The sequence below is a fragment of the Acinonyx jubatus genome, chromosome B2 (assembly GCF_027475565.1).
Source record: "Acinonyx jubatus isolate Ajub_Pintada_27869175 chromosome B2, VMU_Ajub_asm_v1.0, whole genome shotgun sequence".
Classification (NCBI taxonomy): Eukaryota; Metazoa; Chordata; class Mammalia; order Carnivora; family Felidae; genus Acinonyx; species Acinonyx jubatus.
In genome coordinates, this window is record NC_069385.1 from 10161338 (window position 1) to 10186092 (window position 24755).

Consider the following 24755-nt stretch of genomic DNA (forward strand, 5'->3'; position numbering starts at 1 on the left):
GGGCCCCGTCTAACTGCCCCCCATCCTGATAATGTCTCTACGCCCGCTGGCGCTGCTCGAGGGAGGGGGGCGCGCTCCTTCACCTGCAAACACTCCAAGCCTCGGAGGACTTGTCCCCACTTTCCGCCCGGTCTCAACCCACGCCCTCTCTCTGCAAGAGCAGCGCGCCTAGCTCTTTGGGACACCGTGCGCGTGCGCGTGCACCTGCGCCAGCACCAGCGCACGCGCAGGAACAGAAGGCCCCGCCCCGCCTCTCTGGGCTTTGCCACCTGCGCCTTTCGTTCGGGCTCTGGTTTCTCTTGCCCCAAGTCACTCTCCCTTCCACCCCGCTGTCCGTTCTTCACGGCCAGGTTCAAAAGCCCCCAGCCTTTGCTTTTGCCCCTTCTCCGGATTCTCTGGGACCTGCGTGTGACTCCTCTAGGGGCACATACCACTTGTCGCCTGGTGGCGTCGTGATTTTACACACTCCCCTCTGCCTGGCAGCTGACCTCGAGTCTAAGGGCAGAACTACAAAGGGCAAGAGGAGGTGCAGCTAATAAGTGGGTGCTCCTGGTGCGGCCCCCACCATCTGGGGCTTGGGCCACACTCGTCAGAAATGCTGCTGGTGCATCCAATGTGCTCACGTACATTCCCCACTCCTGAGGGCGGAGGGCTGGTCCGTGAGGTCGCCCTGCTACTTGCCAGGCCCGCAGAAGATAGGAGTTATGGCAACCTCTACCTTCAGGTGTTCGGACGACACAATAACAAGGCATTAAAAAAATACTTGTGATAAGATCTTGGAATGGGACTCTTGTCTGCTTCAGTTTCTGTTGGATCCCCAGAGGTTTAGAAAAACCAATAGGCACCAAGAAGCTCCATCTTTCAAAAAGAGGTGCTGGAGCCCCGTGCAGCTCAGACCAGGTTTGTGACCCCCTGCCAGGGCACAGAAGGTCAAAGGGGTAAAAAGCAAAGAAGGGTGCCGCGGACGGGCAGACACCTGTACCCTCCTGAGGACACACACAAGGGAGGCGGGGCGAGGCTGAGGCCAGACGCAGATCCCTTGGGAGAGAACCAGCGTGGAGTCGGGCGGAATTGTCTTTCCAAAAGATCCCCTGAAACCCCAACCTGGGTAGGGATGAAGGGGTGGAAAGTGTTGCTTTTCTATGAACTCCGGAGTTTCCGTTCGCTGAAACAATATGATTCTCAAGGAAATGAAAGTGCCCTGAGTCCTTTTTTTTTTTTTTTTTTTTTTTTTTTTTTTTTAAGTGACAGGAGAAACTAAGGGACTTACAGGGGAATTCATTCAGGAGCAAAAAAAAAAAAAAAAAGAACTAGGTCATCAAAAGAGTCTGAAAGGGCAGCAGGGAGGACAAAACAAACCTCTCTCAGCCTTCATCCTGTGTGTTAGGGCTGTTTAATGGACCAGCCACATGCCCAAGACTGTGACAGTCTGCCCCAAGTCTCATGTTAGTCCTCACAATGGCCCAGGAGCCCCTCCTAATCTGGATGTGCTCCCCTGGCCTTACCTCTTGCTTTGCCCTCTGTAGTTCCCTCACTCCTACACATGAGTTCCTTTAGTTCCTTCTCCTACAGGCTCTCCCCTCACCTCAGGGCCTTTGCACATGCTGCTCCCCTTTCTGTTTTCCCTTAGTTCCCATCCCCCAATTCCTACTCATCTGTTAGAATAGATGACAACTTAGGCCCCCTCCTCTGGGAAGCCCTCCTGGGTTTCCCATGGAAACTGCACCCCACCCTCTGTCACAGCCCCTTTTGGACTATGTAGACTTGCCATTCTATTAAACGTGTCAACCACAGGTTGACCCTTAGCCCTGGCCTGCAGGGCCTGACCCTGACCACACCTTGGGAGTGGTCTTTCTCTCTTTCCAACTTTCCATTCCTTCTGCCAGACTTGTATGAGGACCCCCTACCCCCAAATGTGGCCATTCCTACCCTGCTGCCATGCACACCTCTGGGACCCATGCAGGGAACTGAATGTGGGTCTTTGCCCTCATGGCTCACAGCTCTCAGTGGGAAACATGAACACACTCTTGTTTTGCTTTCTTTCTCCCTTCCTTCCTTCCTTCCTTCCTTCCTTCCTTCCTTCCTTCCTTCCTTCCTTCCTTTTTTAGAGAGAGAGAGAGGGAGACAGAACATGAGTGAGGGAAAGGGGCAGAGGAAGTGAGAGAGAGAATCCCAAGCAGGCTCCAGGCTCAGCGTGGAGCCTGATGCAGGGCTCCATCCCACAACTGTGAGATCATGACCTGAGCTGAAATCAAGAGTCAGACGTTTGACTGAGCCAGCCAGGAGCCCCACAAAAACACTCTTATGAGCACATCATTATGCCATTTAAGAACATTTTAGAGAAACTCAGGCACACAATGCTGGGCATGTCACTGGTTCTTAGTCCCTGATGGATAGGCTTGGCTGGGATGTCCAGGGAAGGCTCTGGCCCTCTAATGGGCACAAGGGTGAGTGAGGTAGGGCAGAGAGAGAAGGGGCAAAGAATGTGACAGGAGGGAAGAACAAAGCCAGGCACTATCCCCCCACTGTATCTGCCCAGGCTGGGGGAGCCTGTGGGTGCACTGGGAGAGGCCAGCAGCCCATCTTCCCTGTGCAAACCTGTGAGCAGTTCACGATGTTCTGAGGGGAGGTTGTCCTTGAGAAATGCCCCATCCAGAGGGACTTGGGTTTTGGAAAGAATAGAACCCCAACTCAGCCACAGTAGGAAATTTTATCCAGTTATGGAAGAAAGAAGTTTGGTGTGACAAGATTTGTTCTCTAAACAAAACAAAGCAGCACCAAATGGGGAACAAGAAAAGAGATTTGTTCAAAATGTGAGACTTTTAAATTCTTTTCATGGATTCAGATGTGTATTTTAGATTTAGGGAAGGAGGCCTATTCAGTTCCCCTGGCCTCTTATGCTCCTCCAAGGGCCCTAGCCCTGGCTGATGGCCTACCCCACTCTCCACAAATAAGTACACGCCAGTAGGAAACAAAGCTAAATTGTGAAAAACCAAGAATTTCCTGAGGGATTTTCTGGCCTAAAGAGCTCCAAGAGAGATGCCTAGGTGGGTCTGGAGTTGTGTTGGAGAGAGGCTAGCACCCTCCCAGGCATGCCTGACTCCCCAGCCCAAGGTGGCCCCCCATCCAGAGTCTTTGGCTCCTCGTGCAGCCCCTCCTCAGAGGAAGCCTCTGAGGGGCAGGCCAGGGGCTTCTGGGGGGCCCCCAGTTCAGCAGGAGTATGGCACACTAGGCTCACAACTTTCTCGTTTCTAGAAAACAACCAATTTCTTACATTTTTTTTTAACATTCATTTATTTTTGAAACAGAGAGAGACAGAGTGTGAATGGGGAAGGGGCAGAGAGAGAGGGAGACGCAGAATCTGAAGCAGGCTCCAGGCTCCGAGCTGTCAGCACAGAGTCTGACATGGGGGCTCCAACTCACAAACCGTGAGATCATGACCTGAGTCGAAGTCTGATGTCCAACCAACTGAGCCACCCAGGCGCCCCCAGAAAACAATCAATTTCTAATTACCCAGTAGTACCAGTAACATAACCCAGTACCAATACGTGGCCTCAGAATATATGCTTGGATTTTGTTTCTGGGGAGGGCAACACCCTTACTTTCCTAATGATATTTCACTGAGGCTGATAATAAAAATTAAGTTTGCATTCCATTAGCACATGTCGGCAATGACTGGCCATGGAGGTCCAAGTGCACAGTGGGGCTGCCTCGGAGACAGTCCCCATGGCTTTTTGTGGAATCTCTCCATTTATACATTTAGAAGCCACAAGGGAGGAAGTAATAAAGGTTTGGAAGCTCATTCTAGAGACTCGGAGTACTTGCTTAAGAAATATGGTGGATGATAGGTTACTCTGTTGGAAATGCTCTGCATGATGTAGCTCACCAATAAGCAGGAGTCGACTGCATTTTGTACTCACGTAATCCTGCCTGGGGCGGGGTTAGGGGGGGCGCTCGCAAGTGCCATTCCACACACACCCCTGTTCTGACACCAGATGCCTGGGTTTGGGTCCCGATGAGGCAGAGTTTACTAGCTGTGTGAACTTGGCACCTTACTTTACCTCTCTGTGCCAGTTTCCTCGTCCACAAAACAGGGGCATAATACTGCCTTAACTCTGATACAGGGGTGCCTGGGTGGCCCAGTCGGTTAAGCATCTGACTCTGGATTTCCGCTCAGGCCATGATCTCGTGAGTTTGAGCCCCACATTGGGCTCTGTGCTAACAGTGCAGAGCCTGCTTGGGATTCTCTCCCTGTCTCTCTGCCCCTCTCCGACTTGTGCACACACACCTCCTTTCTCTCTGTGTCTCTCTGTCTCTCAAAAAAAAATAAACTTAAAAAATTATTAAAAAAAAAACGTAAAACAATGAATAAAGGCTGATACATATAAAGCACCTAGAGCAGACCTAACACTATTCAGTGTCAGCCACTGCCATGGTGAGTGTGGTCATGTTGCCATTGCCATAAAACACGCTGCTTCAGCCCAGTCCACTCTGTCCTGTTGAGCTATTTTAGCATGTACATCCTGTATGACTCAGCTCTTAGCACCTCCTTCTACAGGTTTTCTAACTGCTTCCCACATTGTGTCCCGGTCCCCCTACTAAGCTGACCACAGCTCTCTGCTCGTCACAGATGCTCAAGATGACTCAGTACTTAATTGGAGTCACGTGCCTCAGTTTTCCTATTTGGATCCTTAGGAGATTTTCCCCAACCTTGACACAAATTCAGTGAAAGAACCAAAAAGAGGGCAGGAACAACACAAGAGACAGCCGTATCTCCACTTCACTAAGGCCGTGTCTCCCTGACACAGAGCAGACCACTGAGCAGCGGTCATATAAGGGGTGTGACCAAAGGTGACAGTGGGTTTTGTGGCCAGGTCTCCAGCTCGCGAGGCCTGTGCCGGAGGCCTGTGCTGTTGGCTTTCCCGAGCTCTGTTAGAGAACGCGATCCTTTCTGACTCTTACCTTGGAGAGATGGGCCCACACAGGGCAACACAGCAATTTGTAAAGATATTTCCGTAGCTGTAGGGATTGTAATTTTCTTTACCTCTTTTATTTGACCAAGATCCTTTAATCTGAAAGAAAAGGACAGCGAATGATACAACATCCTTCATATTGATGCCACAGTTTAGGCCAATGGGGTCACGAGAAACTCATCAAGAACATAAACCACCTTTACTCATTTCTTCACAGGGAGAAAACCGACAGACTTTTCTCAAGGAAAACTGGAATTTACCTCAAACTTGGAGATATCCCCAGACAGCAGGTCAGACTAGGGAGAAAGTAACATTCTTTGGGGACAATAATCTCTTGTTCCCACAACACGGTACCCAAAGGTCAGCTCGCATAAGCCAGCGGAGATTTGTTTCATACAGTCGGCGTGCTAACCAGTAATTAAACAAATGGCAGCCGAAAGAGTTAACACGGCTCCCGTAACTACCCACTTATAGTCTGAATTCAGCCTCACAATGTTACCAAAATAAGCCCACAGATTCTAATATTCATAGTTGCCAAATACAAATAACTCGATTACAATTCTCTTAACTCATGTATCTCCTCGGTGCCGATTTTCCCAAGCCTTTAAGGCAACCTGATTCTGAGACATTTAATTCCTGTACTAACAGACACTTCTGTCAGAGCCTAAATATTCGGAGCAAAGAGGACCAGGCTTATGAAGAACATTTCCAACATTATGTTTTCTGTTTTTATACCTCCTCTCCATCTGCATTCAGTAAAGGCAGATAATCCTGGACAAAAAGTTAAATTCTGGGTGGGGGCGGTCCCCTCCAAAAGTGTTAAATGTGAAAGGCAGATTCATCCACCCTGAAATATCAGCTGGACGTGGTCTCTCCTCCAGAGGAGGTATGACAGGTTGCTCACAAAACTACTGAAGAGGAAGGAATAGACAATAAGCCCCTCCCTCAGAGTTTGGAGATGGGGGTCTCTCAGCTGACCTTAGTATCTAACTGATGTGGTCAGAAGGTAAGAGAGGTTGGAGATTCCCCACTGGAAATCATGGAGACCCTAGGAAAATGCTCCCTCTGCACATTGTTTGCTCCCAGAGGCTCATACCTGGAATGGAATATGTGCAAGGCCTTGGCCCCTGAGCTCCTCTCTCCTGTCCTCCCCCCCGCCTCTGGACACAGACACACACACCCACCCCCCAGACCGCTGGGAACTCACATCTTCATTTGTCGTCTGGTTGGAGCTGATCAGGTATGTGTGGAAACCCGAGAGGCCGACGATAGACCAGACGGAGAAGAAGCACACCACGGCCTCCAGCACAGTGGCCTGGGGTCAAGGAGAAGAACGGGGTGGGGGTGGGGGGTGGAAGCAGGATAAGTTCTCAAGGCGCCTGCGGAACCAGGATGATGTAAGATTCGGATGGGAAACCCCACAGACGCTCACTGAGGCCTCTGAATCTATCTAGCTTTGTCCCTAACCAGAGGGGGACCCTTCAGGTCCAGCACTGTGCCCCTCTCTCCTTCTGATTCACCCCAATCGTGCTCAGTCAACGACCAGTGGGCTCCCCGAACATTACCTGTTTACTGTTTCACGGTGGACAGTTCCTCTGACTGGGGACATTTCCTCCCCACCTGCCCTTGGCCTTTTCCTGTGGCTCACTGTGCAGCCAATGACTGTGACAGCAAAGCCGGAAGCACGCTGGCCGGAGTTGGCAGCGGCCCAGGCCTGCTAGGAAAGGACGCGACATTGAACATGAACATCACTGCAGTCTCAGACTCTAATCTCAGCTTCTGAACGCTGGGCACTATCACATCAACAGGTTTGTCCCCCAACCTGATGTTGACGCCGAGTGAACCGTCACACAACAGTAGTTGACAATTGTGAGCAGGGCCGGCCACCGGCAACTGTAGCCTGGGCAGGGCTCACCTTCACGGCTTTCTCTCTGCCTGGATGATCCTTTCACCCACTGGTGGCTGCCTGCCCCCACCTATGGGTGGGCTTCTGAACCAGCAGGGGCATTTCTCAGAGTGGTGTCAGGGTGAGGGGTATTTTTACTTAGGGGACTCTTTGCCAACACCTTAGCCCACCCCAACACCTAAGGCTATTTTCAGCTATTTGATGGGCAACTAGGATATGTGGATGCTTAATCAGACATTGAGTGATGGCACATCCCGAGCCCCACAAAATGTGCTACAACCAGAGGATAAAAAGTGTGGTATTCTTCAACAGATGAGATAAATCAACCCAGAGTGTGGCAATTTCCAAGGACTAGAGAATTTTTCTGTTCCACAAATGTTTATAAAATTCTATTTACAAGATATAGATGTTTCTCTGGGGAAAAAATATTCCTCACAGGTCTGGGAGTTTAAATATACACCATCCATCCCCCATCAAGAAGTTACAGGCTGGAGAGAGTAAACACCAGGCTTTCCTGATGCTCTCAAGGGTAGAAGCCAGAGATCACGCTGTAATACATCACCATTGATCTTTTTTTTTTCAGGATTGGATATAATTCATCTTTAGACCAGAGCAATGAATACAGTATTCAGTGCAGCGCCATAATCTGCCATGCCATTATTAACAAATACCACCGTCCGGGCATGTGGGGTGAAATACAAAACGGGAGAAATGAATGGGCTCTTGCCTGTTGACCGACTGACTTTCAACATCAGGACAGACCACTGGCCCTGCTCTTGGAGAAGCAGAAGAATGCTCTGCTCTTCTAAGGTTTAAGCTTCTAGAAACCGCAAGCCTTCAGAAAAGCACTACCCTGAACTTAAATGGACATCTGAGGAGGAGAAGAATGTACCTCTGCCAGCTAGCTAAGATGAAAACAGCCCAGCGCACCCAGAGTCAGACAGATGCCAACACACGCTGCCCAACGTAGGCCCTGCCCATTCCTCGTGGAGGCAGGAGTCGGTAAAAAGGGAGGAGTAGCTACATCTCTTGAGAAGAGGAGAACCAGGTGGTTATTATGGAAAAGCAGGTAAGTTCGGACATGCAGGGAGGATCTGTGCAGTAAGAGAGAGATGCAGAGAAGCAGATCCCAACCTAGATCTGCCTTGGAACCCCAGAGTTATCAGGTGGGCCAGTGGTTAAGAAGGGAGGCCTCAGGTGCACGTGGGGACACACGGATGGTCTCATTCTCAATGGCCTTCTCACAGGTGAGGCTCACAGGTGCCCCTCTTCTGACCATCCCCCCGCCCTGGGGGCAGACTGGGGAGGCAAACCACGTGGGTGGAGTGGAGTCCCGGGGGAAACGATGGAGGTAAGCAGCGGGAAGACTGAGTCAAGGAGAAGTGGGTTGCGGAAAGGCGGGTGACACTGGCAGTGAACCTCCACCGGCTGGAAGGAAAAGACAAGAGATAGAAAGATCAAAGAGGAAGGGACGCGTGAAACGGAAGCAAGAAATGATCAGGGTAGGAAAGAGAATAAAGAATGAAAGCAAAAGATTTATTTGCTGAATAACGCACAAAGAGCCAGACCTCCATCTCAGAAATGCTTCTGTGTCACCAAAAGTTTGCAGTCCAGGTAGAATGATGGTGATGTCAAAATACACACAAATTCATATGCGTGAACCATATAAGACCTGGTATGTCCACGTGAGGGAGGATCACAGCATTTAAAGCGGCACAGCCCATTTTCTGGTGGCTCTTCCCTTTGCAATGCCACTTAAAATTATTACTCCCCAAAGGAGGCATTGTTACCAGTGGACATGGTATGTCCACGTGAGGGAGGATCACAGCATTTAAAGCGGCACAGCCCATTTTCTGGTGGCTCTTCCCTTTGCAATGCCACTTAAAATTATTACTCCCCAAAGGAGGCATTGTTACCAGTGGACATGGGATTTTAAAGGCTTATAGGTCCAAGAATAAACTAGCAGATCTCTATATTAATATCTTATGCGCTTTAGAGACATTTTATAATTAGGAGATTGTTAGCTCACAGCTGTGTCAAAATGACACGAATTCAAGGCAAAATGCAAGACGCAGCCCTCTTTCCCTTGGCCCTCACAGTGGAGCCCCCCACAGCATGTCTTAAGGAACCCTCATCGTCATTCCTAACAATGGCTGGTGTCTCTGGCTAGGCATCAGGTAGTACTCCAAAGGCTTCCTATGGATTAACTCACTTAATCCTCAGTGACCCGGGGTGAAGTGTGATTCCCACTTACCCAACAGGGAAACTGAGGCAGAAAGCAGGTAAGTACTTTGCTTGAGAAACAGCAGAGCTGGAAATGGAGCCCTGAAAGTGTGCCTGTGCCAGTACAAGAGAAAAGCCCTGGGCTGGTTCCTTTCCTATTCCTGCTGACATTCCCGTGGCTCTAGGCTGACCACAACCCCTGCGGGGGAAGATGGGGATCCTCTTTTTGTCAGGGATTTGTGAACCTTTGGCAGCCTAAGTAGACCACTCCCCCTCCAAATTCCCTCTCAGGCTGGGGAACAAATATTTGAACAACACATCCCCTCACTGACTCCAGAGCCAGATGTTGAAAATATCTATGCCATAATAAGATTAATATAAATTTTTCATAAGTGTATCAAAAGCAATTTACTGATATTTTAAAAAGAGGAAATGAGGAAGAAATACACCAACTCGACTAAGAGCCAATTTAATAAGCAGTTGGGTGTTACTGTATCAGAGATGGTTCAAAATTAGAGCAGTTACCACTGCCAGCCTCTTTCTCCCTCCAACCCCCAAGAAGACAGTGAGCCCTTTTTTTGGCCAGGGGTGTGGCATTAATTTAAGTTCTACCCCAAGATGTCACACTTTGAGGTACTCACGAGATGACTGTGGAAATGAAAAAGACTTTGAAAAATGCTGATGGGCAAACAGCCCTCCACTGAGTTTCCGTGGGATCCCAGAAGTGCCTGCTGGGTGCCCTTCTGTGCAGCCAGCCCTGTACTTAGGACAGGAGAGGGGGGAGGGACTCACTTCCTGCCCTAAGGGATCTGTTTGCCCTTGGGAAGGTAAGTGAGGTGAGAAGGCCTTGCAGACACAAGGGAAGAACGTTGGACAGAATGGTGAGGGCATTTCAGTGTTTGGAAAATCATAAAAGGTGAGAGATCATGGAACCAAAGATTTCTAACCTTTCTGAGTTCCCACTCTCTTCTCAGAAAAAAAAAAATGCACGCACATTTTTTTTTCTTCTGATTTCAGGAGTTTTAGAAACTCTCCTGACACCTTTCCATAGATACACATGGACCTCAAGTTAAAAAGTCCTAATGTATCTTAATTCCTTAATTTTACAAGGAGGAAGATGAAGCCCAGAGGGGTCAAGCTGGTAATTTACATGATAGACACTTTGACAATGGAAAGTCACAGAGACCCTTGGGTGTGGATCATGTGACCATCATCTTTCAGTCTCTCAAATCCTTTTCCCCATATTCTTTTATACCAGGAAATAAAGATGTCCAGTTCTCCCAAATTAATCTATGAAGTCCCTGTAATCCCAATCAAAATTCCGGAATTTTAAAAAGGAATTAAAAACTGACTCTAAAATATCAGGAAGAGAAAACGTGCAAGAATGGGTAAGAAAACTTGAAAAAAAAAAACAACAACTCTTGGGTTGGAGGATGGGAGGACACCTTTAGTAAACAAAACACAGAGTCTGAAACAGACCTGTGGGCACGAGGGCTACAGAAGGCATTTCAAATTTGGGTGAAAGAATACACTGGTGACTCTCAAAGTGTGGCCCGTGGGCCTTTGGGGTCCCCGAGATCCTTTCAGGGAAACCCCCAGGTAGAACTATTTCCCAATCAATGCCAAGACATTGCTTCCCTGTCTAACTGCTTCTGTCATTCAGGGGCTTCATCTGAAGGCTTTGGGATGGGCCTCACTCCCATCATAATAGGGAAAGTGCTTGTGCATTCTGTGTTTTAGAAATTTCTCAGTTGTAGTTTCAAACATGACCTCTAGAAATATATATAATCTACCTAAACAAAAGTTCCTTGAGTCCTCAATAATGTTTAAGAGTGTTAAGGAATCCTGAGACCTAAAAGTTTGAGAACTGCCAGAAGTGAACAGTGAACAGCACTGGAACACTTCACTAAGCATTTGGGAAAAACAAAGTGAGAACTTTAGCTCACCCCCCCCCCCCCCCCCCCCCGCCCACACACACGTAGATTACAGATAAATTACCGTGCCAAACTGAAGAAATAAAATGTAAAGGTATTAGAGGGAAATAAAGGACATATGCCTATAATTTTGGGGTTCAGATATAAGACACAAAATCTAGGAGCCATGTAGTATCTGATTTGTAGATGGATTTTGTTAAAAGTTAAGCTTTTTTTTTTTTTTTTTTTTGTAGTAAAAAAGTCAACTTAAAAGGTAAGTGACAGGTTGGGAGAAAAATATTGGCAAGAGATATTAAATGGTTATTATTAAGAATAAAGAACATGTTAATAGGAAAAGAACAAACAACCTGATTACAAAATGGACAGAGATTAGGAGCTGGCACATTGTGGTCATGAAAAAAAAAATGTCAACAAAAATGAAAATAAGCACAAGCTGATTATTATCCAGAAAATGGAAATTAAACCAATGAATTTCCCCCCCCCCATCAAATTGGCCAAAATTAGGGCGCCTGGGTGGCGCAGTCGGTTAAGCGTCCGACTTCAGCCAGGTCACGATCTCGCGGTCCGTGAGTTCGAACCCCGCGTCGGGCTCTGGGCTGATGGCTCAGAGCCTGGAGCCTGTTTCCGATTCTGTGTCTCCCTCTCTCTCTGCCCCTCCCCCGTTCATGCTCTGTCTCTCTCTGTCCCAAAAATAAATAAATGTTGAAAAAAAAAAACAAATTGGCCAAAGTCACAGCACCTGTAACATCCAATATGGATGAAGGTGTGGGGAAATGGGAGAACGAGTCAGTACAATCTCTTTAGGGGACAATGTGGCATGTGAGTCAACATTTAAAAGATGCTTAATTTTCCAGGCACCTGGGTGGCTCAGTGTGCGCCTCAGTTGGTTAAGCATCAGATGACTTTGGCTCAGGTCATGATTTCATGGTTCATGAGTTCGAGCTCAGCATTAGGCTCTATGCTGACATGGCCGAGCCTGCTTCTCTCCCCGCTCTCTGCCCCTCCCCCACTCATTCCTCTCTCTCTCTCTCTCTCTCTCTCTCTCTCTCTCTCTCTCAAAAATAAATAAATATTAAAAAATATGCTTGGGGGGTGCCTGGGTGGCACAGTTGGTTAAGCGTCCAACTTCAGCCAGGTCACGATCTCACGGTCCTTGAGTTCGAGCCCCGCGTCAGGCTCTGGGCTGATGGCTCGGAGCCTGGAGCCTGTTTCCGATTCTGTGTCTCCCTCTCTCTCTGCCCCTCCCCTGTTCATGCTCTGTCTCTCTCTGTCCCAAAAATAAATAAACGTTGAAAAAAAAAATTAAAAAACAAATATGCTTGGAGGGGCACCTGGGTGGCTCAGTTGGTTAAGCGTCTGACTCTCGATTTCGGCTCAGGTCATGATCTTACAGTTCGTGAGTTTGGAGCCCCCCCCCACGGGGCTCTGTGCTGATGTCACAGAGCCTGCTTGGAATTCTCTCTCTCCCTCTCCTTTTGCTCCTCCCCCATTCATGCTCGCTCGCTCAAAAAATAAACTTCAAAAAATTTTTTAAAATATGCTTAACTTGGGGCGCCTGGGTGGCTCAGCCAGTTAAGCGTCCGACTTCAGCTCAGGTCACCATGGTCCGTGAGTTCGAGCCCCGCATTGGGCTCTGGGCTGATGGCCCAGAGCCTGGAGCCTGCTTCCGATTCTGTGTCTCCCTCTCTCTCTGCCCCTGCCCCATTCATGCTCTGTCTCTGTCTCAAAAATAAATAAATGTTAAAAAAAATTAAAAAATATATGCTTAACTTTCAGTGATTCCACATTTAGTTGTCAATTCTGGAGAAACACTAACACTCGTGCACAAAGACATACGTGCAAGATGGCCCGCCACCTCATTTTTATGCAATAAAACAATTAAGAAATCTAAGTATTCATCAACAGAAAAATATAGTATAGATTGTGTTCTGAAACTCTATAAAGCAGCTGGGAAAAAAATGAGACAGATCCATATGCTGACATGGAAATACCTTCAGGAAACATCTAAAAATCAAACCGCTGAAGAATACAAAGAAAACGATCCTTCTTAGGTAGAAACAGTCCCTGCAACCGTGTACAGACACATACGTATTCAAACTCTTCGAATACCGTCTGGAAAGACCCATGAAAACTGACAAGGATTCCCACAGAATGACAGAGGAAGGGTGGAGAGCAGTGCTTCTTTTACGTTCTTATTTGAAATTTTTTACGAGAGTTATGTTCTTCCAGTACCTGAGTGATTTAGAAAAACCCCAACAACCTCCTCCCCCACTTTGTGACCTCATGAGATATAATCTGATGCTTATTCTTCACGCACTCCCTCAGACAGACCAGTTAGGGGCAGTGGGAAAGAGTGTCAATTCCCTGCCCGGAGAGAGGGGCTGGCGGTAAGGAGATCTGGGCTCCAGTTCTGGCAACACGGCTGAGTGTAAATTGGGGTCATCTGACCCTTCAGCGCAGGCTCAGCTGTAAGGGACCGATGGACACCTGTCCTACCTATTTCCTGGGGTCCCCCTGAGGACCCACAGACATCGGGACAGAAGGGCCCTGTAAGCTGAGTCTAGCAAAGGCCTGTGCCGCCGTCATTAATTTTCCAACGGGCAGTACGGTGTCCCTCCTTTCTGAGGGCATTGAGCCAAATCCGAGCCTTCTACCAAATTCCATTAAAACAGAACCGTGCCCATTAGGCCGCTGGTGCCTTTCAGACAGCGTGCCTCAAAATGAATGCAAATTGGGGATAAAAAGGCTTTCTGGCGAGAGCCTCCACACACGTAGAATCAATTACCATTTGATTTAGCAACCACTGAAAACTCTTCGTTTGGGAGCGCCGAACAATAAGTCATGATTAAAAATGACTGTAATCCTTTTAATTGGATGTTAATGCCGTTTCATCGTGACGACTGTTGATCGCAGGGCTTCTCCTCTCTGGCTCCTCCTCGAGGATGCTGCTGGCCCCGGTAGCCCTGTTCCTGCGGGGACCCCTGCGGGGACTTCCACCTGCAGATCCGCTGGTGAGCTGGAGGCGAGGCCACATGGCTCTCCTGGCTCTGTGTGACCAGTGCCATGTCCTCTGAGGCTGCAATGTTGTCACTGGAGGCTCATGACTTGTTCCTCTTTCCGCCTTTCATGCAACGAACTGCAGAGGACCGTGAGGTTACTCTAGCTTCACGTGGGGGTTCCCGGGGGGTCAACTCTTAGGTGCTGCAGGTGTATTTCAAATAGGACGCATTTCTAACCGGTGCTAGCTCTCTCCCCTTTCCACTGTGCCTTCCCTCCCCTGGGTCCCCAGGGCTGAGCCCTCCGAACTGGCTCTGACTCTCCCACCTCCCTCCCAGCAGCACTGATTTGATTGCTTACCTGCTCAGCTGTCCCCTTATCACCCATTTCAATTCTGGGGGCCTTTCCCCTGCACACATCGCCTCACCCCTTCCTTGTGTTCCCTGCTGCAAATGAGTACTCTTAAGAACACAACAACCATGACAGAAAGGCTCCGGTGATGTCATTCACCTGCCAGAAATCTAAGCTGGTTCCCCAGCGTCCTGGGCAGGAAGGCTGACTGGTATACAATGCTGTCAGGGCCTTTCCCTTCCTGGGAGCAGTCACTCTTGACCCCCCCGGCCCCCCCCAACCACGGCTTAGCTATCACGGCTCCCCTCCCGCTATGCCTGCCGTGTGTATGAGCCGAAAGTGCATCTGTGTGCTTGTACCGTTAGGGCGGAGGGCCTGCTGACTGGGAGCACGGCCGAGCTCCCGGAGCCCTGCAAACCCTGCTGAAGGAATCAATGAACACAAGCCCAGGTCTGGCCCTACAGACGGCTGCTCTTCCCTGACACATGCTGCGTATCACCAGGCCCTGCTCAGGCTGTTGGCCCTGCCTGGGATCTCTCCCCTCCATGTCTCCAGTTTTAGGACTTCTTCCCCAAACTTTCCAAGCCCTATGCAAATGCTACCTGCCAAAGCCTTTCCTGATTTCCCTGCAAGATGCCCTTCTGGACCCCCACCCCCACCTCAAGCTCTCCATGATGTTTTAGGCCACGTAAGACTTACTCTGCTTTTTAGAACTCAGAGTCATACACCAGGTCTCGGCACCGGCAGATGTTCATTGAGGAGATGAGCGAATCATTCTGTCCACCCTCTGCCTGCCCCCTTTGATAGAATGTGCTTCAGAGGTCTGGGCCGGTGGCTCCTTCTTGAGTTTGTAACCCAGGCAGAATTTGCACGGAGTGGGTATTGCGTCAAATGATCTTGGAAGAAACAGATGCCAAGCGGACCTCGTCCTTTGGAAACTGCCTGGCTGTGCGGAGAGAAGACCCAGTGCCTTTCTTCGTGGAGAAGACTCACCTTCCATCTCTCCCTGGGGAAGGGGGGGGGGGGCGGCTCCTGAGAGTCCATAGCACCCAGCCACGCCACTGCCTCTGCTTCTCTGAGGCAGAGATAAGAGGGAGGAAGTGGCCTCAGGCCACTGGGGGGTAAGGAGGGAAGCGGAGGGAAGGCTGGCCAGGGCATCCGAGGCCCGGACAGCATCCTTAGCCTCCCTGATGTGAGCAGGGCTGCACTGTGGGCTGGGAAGGGACCTGCTAAGTGCCACCAGTGAGCCTACTGGCTCTACCCATCCGTCCTCCTCTCCTCCCCCTCCTCCTCCCCCTCCTCCTCCACCTTCTCCTTCCCCTCCTCCTCCTCCTCTTCCCCCACCTCTTGGCTTTGCTGCAAACAAGATGCCATCCCGTCCTTACTGACGGGTACCTCCCGCTTCTCATTGGGTGAGCTGCTTGATTCCTTTCTCCTGTGGTCCTGCTGGTGGGCTCGAGGAAGACCTTCTGGTAGGTCAGGGTTTCTGTTGCTCCTGGCAGTGCTTCCGATAGATAAGGTGCCTCCATTGGTTGTTAAATAGCCTTTTGTGTTTCTGATCTCCCTCATTTCATCAAGGACATTGCTTTCAGTTGGATAGTTCTCACAGTAAATCTGTGAGAAACCTTTGCCTGGACCCTGATTTCTCATCAAAATATTTTCATATCATGGTCAGGAGACCAGATTGGAGGCCACTGAAAAATTATAAATTTAAGTTATCCTCTTGCCCGAGAACAGTCAGCAGATCACGTGCAGAGGCTACACTGGACTCCGGTCCTGTGCTCAGGCAGTTTGCCAGAAAACCTCCTCTTGTCTTAAGAGCTTGGTGCCGTATAGACTCTTGCCCCACAGAGACTGTAGGTCTAGAGAGGACGAGCTGTGGGCCACACTGCCATCGGCCAGAGAGCAGTTGTCATGAGTGTGAAATGTCACGGATCAGTTTCATCCATCAGAAATCAACCACCTCCAAAGAGACTCCCAGGGCCTCAGCAGTGGAAGGAGGCTTGGAGGTCATAATATTATCTGATGCTAGAACCATGTAGGGAGGCGTGGTCCGTCCTCTTTTTGACCACCCCTAGGGCCTGTGATCTCATCGCTTCCCCTGGCCATGCTGTTTCTGAGCTGCCCCAGTGGTGAGCACATCTTTCTTAGTGAGCTGAAAGCTGTCCCTCAGAAGCACCTCCCTGGCCATCCCGGTGCCCCTTCCAGAGCCACACAGGTGTCCACAGGAAAGGCAGGAGCCCAAAGTACCAAACAGGCATCCAGGGATGCCTTACTCCCTGGCATACAGGGATCCAGCCTTACTCATCATATATACCTTATCACTAGTAACCAGAACTCAGTATTTTTTCAAAAACACATCACAACCTCATAGAACCTGAAGCATACTTTTTCTTCTGGAATACAGATTCCTGATACATCATCAGACCTCAACACCTCTTTATAGACCCACTCGATAGAAGGAGGGATTCTTCTGCAAAGCATGTACTTAAAACAGGAAAGACGCTGTCAGCACAGAGAGCTTGTAAGTAGTCATACCGATTGGGGGAGGAGTGTTCGGTGGCACATGAAACAATTTCTGTTCTGTGGAATTAAAAAAAAAACCCAGGACCTCACGTCTTAGTGTGGGTACGTCTGATGTTCCTGAAATTCTCCACTACTTCCAGAAAGAATAAAGATCGAAGTTGGGATTGCTGCTCAGACTTCCCCTATCCCTTCCCTGCCCATCTCTTCCCCATGGGCTTCTGTGCTGTCAGATTTCTCCGGAGTCCTGCTCTTGGTGCCTGATTTTCTCTGGGAGAGAAATGGGAGGGAGGGGGTTTATCAGATAATCTTTATATCAGCTGCGGTAGCTACCCTGGGATATTCTGGCTTCAGCTTTAGGTCACCTTTTAACAGGCAGGAGCCCAAAATGACAGTGGATTAAGAGGTGCCATAAAACCTGACCTCAGGGGCACCTGGGTGGCTCAGTCGGTTAAGCGTCCCACTTTGGCTCAGGTCATGATCTCGCGGTCCGTGGGTTCGAGCCCCGCATCGGGCTCTGTGCTGACAGCTCGACCCTGCTAAATAAAGCTCTCTCCTCACCCAGACATCGTGGTTGCTTTTCCCCTAGTCCTGGGGGAGAAGGAGGGCCACCCACTTCCTTTTGCAGAGGAAGAATTACCAGGTAAATTTCCTTTATAATATTTCTCTAAGATTGAAGAGGAGTTGAGGATTTGGTTTTTCATATATCCATCATCGTAAATGTCTTAGACGTAGATGATAGTAGCCAATCGTTTGGACAGAGCCACATGTGAGTTTGGATGGCTAAGCCACTTCACTCACAAACTCACAGGACAATGGCGAGACAGACATAGACTCAGAGCTGAGCTGTACTGCTAGTGAGCTGCGTGGACGGGTGTAAGAGAGAAACCTCTCAAATCCACCTGTACTTGAGTGCCTGACTCCAGGGTACCTCCTCCCCAAAGGCCTGTGGGGCCAACAGAGCAGTGGCCTCCCTAGAGATGTCCTAATCTCTGGCAGCTCTGAATACATTACCGACATGGCACAAGGGAGTTGCAGACTGCAGGTCATGGACCCTGCGATGGGAAGATAATCCTGAATTCTCAGGGTGCAGCCACTCTTAAAAAACAGAGAGCTTTTCTGGCTGAGGTCAGAGAGATGGGCGGAAGAGAGGCGGGAGGGCTTCAAAGTGTGGGAGGGACCTGACCCACAATTGCTGGCTTAGAAGAGCAAGGAAGTCATGAATCAGAGAACGGAGCAAGGAGACGGGACCTCAGTCCTATGCCCTGGGAACTCGGTCAACCACCCGTATGAGCCTGAAAGAGGATTCTCTCTGAAGCCTCCGGACGAGAGTCCAGGCTAATACCTTGATTTCAGCACTGCGGGACCCAGAGCAGAAATGAGCCAAGCCTGCTGGACTTCCGACCCACAAAACTGCGAAACAGTAAATTTGTGTTGCTCTAAGTCTCTAAAATACAGCCTGGTGCAAGCTGGAGCCTGTTACGAAAGGCTGTGGCCTGGAGGAGGCAGGATGCCCTGCAGGCGTGTCTGGCCACTGTAAGGGGCTTGACTCGCATTCAGAGCCAGCTGTCGCCCCCACTGGCTCTGACTGGGCCACGTGGCTGCCAAGCTCCTGAACGTGGAGAACACGCCTGGTAACACCCACCAAGGGAAAACCTCCGCACCTAGAGGTGACAACACCATTTGGAAAGGCAGCGGCTGAGATGCTTGGGAGTTTTCACAACCTGGGCCCTCCTGAAAACTCTTGACCTCTACCTGAGCATGATATTTTGGGGGAAAACAAGCTAAAATCTGCTCTGAACCTAGTAGGGGCATTTTTCGCTTTCCTCTCCTTTCCATGCGAATAGTTTCTCCAGCAAGGTCAAAATGCTACCCTTTCTACCAACAACGTTTGTCTGTTCCCCTTCCTGGGGAACACAGTGCTCTTGATTATACACACTATGGGCACAGCCAAATCATGAGAATGAGCAGACATGTGTGCCCTAAAAGAAGGTTCTAGCAGAGCCTGCCCGTTGCACATATTGCCACAAAAAGAAGCTTCTATGAAATCGCTCCTGCCATGCGTGCAGATGATGCTTTGGTGTCGGGTGTTCTCGCTGATATCCCATATAATTGGTCTCGTCACCATAGCATGTCAAGTACGTAATGCTTGACTCTCGCAGGTCAAAAACTTGAGACACAAAAGCGTTAAAAGAAATGACCTCAGACTTCATTTACAAGAAATGACCTCATTCATCGTGAGGCAGCAGGAATCCAGGACCCACAATCTGGTCCTTCCTTGTGACTCTTTCTGGGGTTGGGAGATGATAAGATCCACGAGCTGGGAGGCCTGTAGTAGGTGTCACGAAGACCCAACAGCACAAACCACACACAAGAGGTGCATGCTGTCTGCTAGAGAGGGGACCGCTGTGCCCAAAGGTGGCACCCAGAGAGCCACATGGGGCAGGAGGTAGCCTGCAGGCCCCAAGGAATGGGGCAGCTGAAATCCCCCAGGTCTCAGGTGGGCTTTTGCCTCCCCTCCCCACCGAGAGGGGTCCCTGTCACTGATACCTCTCATTGTCTGAAATGCTCCACATGCATTCTGCACAGACATCCAGAGGTCAGAATGGTCACAGGTGTCAGGGACAGAGGAGGGGAGGTGGATCAGGTTGCCACACTCTCGAGGCTTCAGAAAGCATTCCAGCTGGTAGCCCAGACCTTGGTTCCGGTCTAAGGTGCATGTATAAAACTTAACATGACCAGCGTGTTTTCATGATGTAACCAACTTCCTGAAAGACAGATAAGCCTCTTCTTCTGGGAAGAAAAGACAAGGCGTGACTGTAAGATATGCCAAAGCAACAGGCCTTGAAAATAGAAAGGCATGGAGGAGATGATGGTGGAGGGTGTCACCCTGGCAGGACTAGGGACAGGGATGAAGAGAGACATTTCTCATGAGACCTGTTCTTAGCAGCCACAAACATTGAAAATTCCATTCTCAGGACCACCTCTGGATAACTTCTAGCTAACTCTTGCTTCCCAGATCCTTAATAGAAGACAGGACCCAAGCCCCCTTTGTATATCTTCCATATGTCGCCTGTCCCCCTTTTAAGAGATTAGTCGACTATAGGATCTGTACTTGCAACCAACGTTCTATGTTGCCTATGAACACAGAGGCACCAAAAAGGAGATACTTTATATTAAGCAAATATCTATAAGACCACATTTGTTGTCAGTTCTATCTTAATAACACTACCACCACCCACACACCAGTTCCCCGGGGACGTGAGCCAGCTTATCTTACTAACTAAATGCTGTACGTGATACATACATCTTCATCAAGTTCTTCATTCATTGTTTAAGAATTCTCTACCACAAGATGAAGATTACTTTTGGGAGTACTGAGAAGTTCAAGTCCAGTCTACTTGCTTATGTGAAGAAGAAAGGGAGCTGGGTCCCAGATGGAGCCAGGTCAATGGGTCCAGTGGGCCAGCATTACAACAATGAATGTGAAACTTAGGGGGATGGGTGAGGTGGGGAGCCCATTCAAGCGCATCATGGGTGAATATTTTTCTTTCAAGAAGTTCAAAATAAGTGTGGTACACGCCCATATATACTGTTTGGCAGGACGGGATTAATCTGAATGGCCTGAGATTGGCCACCTTTAGTCCATTCAAGACTGAGAAAAGGTGTTCTGTTCCCAAAAACAATATAGGTCATCCAGACTGTCTGGAGGGGTGCCCAACGAGATTCCCAGATGGAATCCATATAGAGGGTCAGAGGATTCCCATCTGGTGACTGTGTACCAAGAAGGCAACCCACACACAGGCATCTATAAATACACTGCAGGGACCACCTCCTGATCAAAATGAGGTGGACTGGACCTTGCAGCCCTCCTTCTACCCAAACCAACCTGACTTAACACATATCAATGCAGGTTCCTGGGGTGGGCAAGAATTTACACTTGGCTTTCTAGCTAAAGAGAGCTTTGATTTAAACAGAGCTAAATGAGTCACTTTGAGGTTCAAGCATTCAGACACCACAACGCATGCAAGTGAATACGGGGAGTTTTTTGGAGGATTTACAGAATGCAAGAAAGTACGAGTTCCGAGAAGAAAAGCCAGGGCACAGACGATGAGGTAGTTGAGGAGGTCAGTCCAATACTGAACACGTTAGCATTGTGAAAAACACAACGACCAGAAAGGATATCTCGCAGGACTGTCCTTAAGAGCATTTAGGAATCCTGTTTGTTGTGAACCTGTGGGAAATGAAACCAAAATTTAGTATTCAAACATTCACCTCCAGAAAAACAGCCCTTATGCAGAAAGCTCCCTCATCTACATGAAAATAATAGGTGTCTAAAGATCAATTAAATAATTATATTTTGTTGTGCTACAGCACCAGCATACTGATCGGGGACTGAGATTCCACCACAGTTATTCAACCAGAAAATGGCAGATTCATAATTAGACCCGACATCTGCAGGATATTTTTTCAATAAAAGCAGATGGATGCCTGCGTCCTTTCCCATAAATTATAGTTCTGATTACTCCTTTGTTTTCCTCATTTTAATAGGAAAACAGAATACTGTATGCTATTTTTTCCTCTTCTTTTATGAAAGACTGTTTTTCCAAAGTTTGTTAACTTTTGACCTGGGGCATCCTATAAACCAGGCTGCGTACAAAAGACGTCTTTCTCTGCACCCAGAGTAAACAAACTCATAACGTTGGAGTTTATTACTGACTCCTTTAGGCTTGAAGACATTTTAACATGAATTGTGTGTGCAAAAAAAGAATTTCTTTAGGGACTTGAGTAAAGATGTATCTGACAAGAAGCAGATTTTATTGTACGTGTTGACATCATGGTTTTTAAACATAAATGCCCATGCCCATGGGGGAGGAAGTCTTGGTGCTCCCATCTTAGAGTGGTGATGCTGGGTCCCTGCTGTGCTGCGTGAAGCCATGTGTTTTGGGGACATCATCTGGCCTGGGGCAGAGATGAGAGGCACAGGGAGGACAGACACTGTTATCTCTGCTGCGGCTGCAGGGGGCAGTTAGAGGCAGGGTCCTGGACCCCTCTGTGTAGGAGGGAAGGCTGAGGGTGGGGTGGCTTCAAATTCATCCTTGAGGCCCCATTTCCTCCCTCTGTGCTGTGTTCCCCACAGTCCACTGCTGAGGCACAAGGATGTGCCAAAGAGCAGGAAAATGAAGAAGGAGAGCTTAAGGCTTCTTCTTCCATCTCCACTAGGCCAGTGGGGCAAAGCCAGCACGTGGGCTGGGGCAGATCCTAGAGAAAACACCATCTTGAGGCAAAAGGAAGACACTAAAAGAAATGACTTCTCTTTCCCTACTGACCCCAAACTGGCTTGCTTTTCCAAACCTTCCCTTCTCAACAAGGAAGTCCAGCCATCAGGTTCCCCAGAATCTTTGCCACAACAGGATTCTCCCCCAACCTCCCTTTGGAGCCCCATTACCTGGCAGGGAGAACTCAGGTGACAGTGCTCTGCCTTTGCCAATGTTTTCATAATCTTAGGGGATCATGAGAGTCACGTAAAAATTTGCCCTTCCTTAGAGCATGGAGTGCCAAGCCAAGTTGGGGGCGGGTGGGGTTGTTCAGGGGGATTTGTTGGGGGGTATAGAACAAGGGGAGAGGATAATCTTTATTTGCTTTTGTTCAACACACTCGGGTAATTTGCAAGCAGGTAAATTCTGAACGCTTTTTTTTTGGTGGAGAATGGGATTAACAATATATAAAGCATAAACTACAGCAAACTCCATTTTCTCCCATCTAAGTACTAACCAGGCCAGACCCTGCTTAGCTTCCCAGGTCAGCGTGTTCAGGGTGGAATGGTCGTAGACCACAAACTCTATTTGGCTGGATCTGGGGTGAGTAAACCTTTAGGGAAGATGAAAGTGAAATGTACCTCACCCAACTGTGGTGGGTGTACCCAAATGTACACCACCCGCCCACCAGGTGGCTGGCTTCACAGTGTGTGTGTGAGTGTGTGTGTTCCCAGAGTTCACGTGTGCAGGTGAGCAAGCGAAAACTGGCCCTTGATACCCAGAATGTAAGGGCAAGGCCATAAATACACTTCAGTAATACACATATGAAAGCATTCTGAAGTTGCTAAAGATGCTACAAAAACGTCAAGTTTGAATACTATTTTTTTAGGTCATAAATGTGCTGCAACTATCAGCACTTATTTCTTCTCGAGTTGTGTAAACCACAGCTTCTTGTCTCTGATTCTTTTGCCTATTAATAAGCAGATAGGACCCTGGCTACATTTTTGCCATTTTCAACTCTGAAAATAGAGAGCAAAGGGCCACCATTAACACCCTTCCAAGGTAGGGTGGAAAAGGCCTCTAATAAACCTTAATTCTCTTCTTGGGATCCCACCCAAGTTATGGCTCTCAAGCATAGATTACAAACTTGCGTCACATTCAGATGAAGGGATTTCAGCCAAAAAAAACGGGACCTACGTTTTAAAATGCCATGAAAACTTAGGAGATTCCACGTAAGGTCCAATCATGACCGATGTTCCCATGCGAAATTTTCTATGCCCTCCCTATCTTGGGCTGCACCAAACCCAACCCAAAGAGCGGCAGGGAATATGCACTTCTAACTTCAGCCTGGGCACATGCCATCTGTGGTATCAGTGCTGCTGCCCGGGGAAGAAAGTGGGCTTGTGTTCAGACAGTGAGGGACACATTGCAGGAGGAAGCTTTGTACTTGCTAATGGATGGCTGTACTTCAGGAATGTGGACCAGAGGCAACGCTGGTCTCTCATGTTGCTAATGGGCACTGTAATAGAAGTTAAAGGCTTAAGTTTATAGTTCAAAGCCAATTAACTTCCTTCCCATCACTCCCTATTGTTGGAAAGTGGATAACCAAGAGAGCAAAGAAATTCAAAGTCATGACCTTCAGAATGGGAAATAAGAAACGTCATTTGCTTAGGCAAATACACATTAAAATCATTAATATCCCAATCTCAGTTTTAATAATGTTGCTTCCTTCCTTTAATAATGTTGCCAGGGATTTACTAATGTTTAGCAGGTAATTGAAAATCTTTTCAATTGTATATTTTTAATGTGTGTGTGTGTGTGTGTGTATGTGTGTGTGTGTGTGTTAGAAAACCCAGTCTTCAGCCTCAGACATTGTTTTCTAGGGATGGTGACTGTTCTCACTTAAGCCAGTATCATGTTAATGTTAAAAACAAACAAAACTATTTGATGGTTATCATTGCAGCCCATTATCCTTTGTGCAAAATGTGGGAATGATTCTTTCAGGGAATCCCTTAGCAAAAGAGAAAGTGAGGTCACTGAGGTTGCAGCAGGGGCAAGTGTATCAAGGAAAAAGTCTTGTAAGTGAAAGACAGCCTGATCTGGGGCGTTCGGGCAGCTGTGGCCGGAAGGATCAGGAATGGGGAGTAGAAGGAACAAGGGAGAGAGGGCAGGGAGAAGGGCAGCCGGGGAGGCCAAGGAGGGTGACAGGGAGGGAGGGGTGACAGGGGAGGAGGAAGGGAGGGGAGGGCAGGGGAGGAGAAAGGGGAGAAACACAAAAGGGGGCAGCTGGAAGTGAGGAGAGGTCCAGGAAGAGGGGAAAGAGAAGAAAGAGAAAGCCCGAAATGATCAAAATATTAAATCAAAATTAAATCCGAAAACCAAAGTCAGGCAAATGGTTACATACGTAATCTGATTTCGCCAGCATACTTACGAAGAATGACGTGGGTGATAACGAATGCAAGTATAAAGACTGTCAGAAAAGACAGAGATAAAATAAACATATAAAAAAATCTGTAGTTTCTTTTCCCCACACAGTTGCCTACCCAGGGACAGTGGTGATCAAACCGTTCTGAAATGAGAGGCAGAAAAA

The 24755-nt window shown here is 48.5% G+C and overlaps 1 protein-coding gene across 2 annotated transcripts in view; it reads right to left on the reverse strand.

Moving 5' to 3' along the window:
- ZDHHC14 (zinc finger DHHC-type palmitoyltransferase 14) overlaps nucleotides 1-24755 on the reverse strand; it is a 290130-nt gene that overhangs the window by 16652 nt on the left and 248723 nt on the right. For both annotated transcript variants that reach the window (XM_053222042.1, XM_053222041.1), the window contains exons 4-7: nucleotides 24597-24734; nucleotides 21098-21141; nucleotides 6181-6288; nucleotides 4963-5072 (exon numbers count right to left, since the gene is read on the reverse strand). In XM_053222042.1, coding sequence (XP_053078017.1) covers nucleotides 4963-5072; nucleotides 6181-6288; nucleotides 21098-21141; nucleotides 24597-24734 — 400 coding nt within the window. The remainder of the gene's footprint in view (nucleotides 1-4962; nucleotides 5073-6180; nucleotides 6289-21097; nucleotides 21142-24596; nucleotides 24735-24755) is intronic.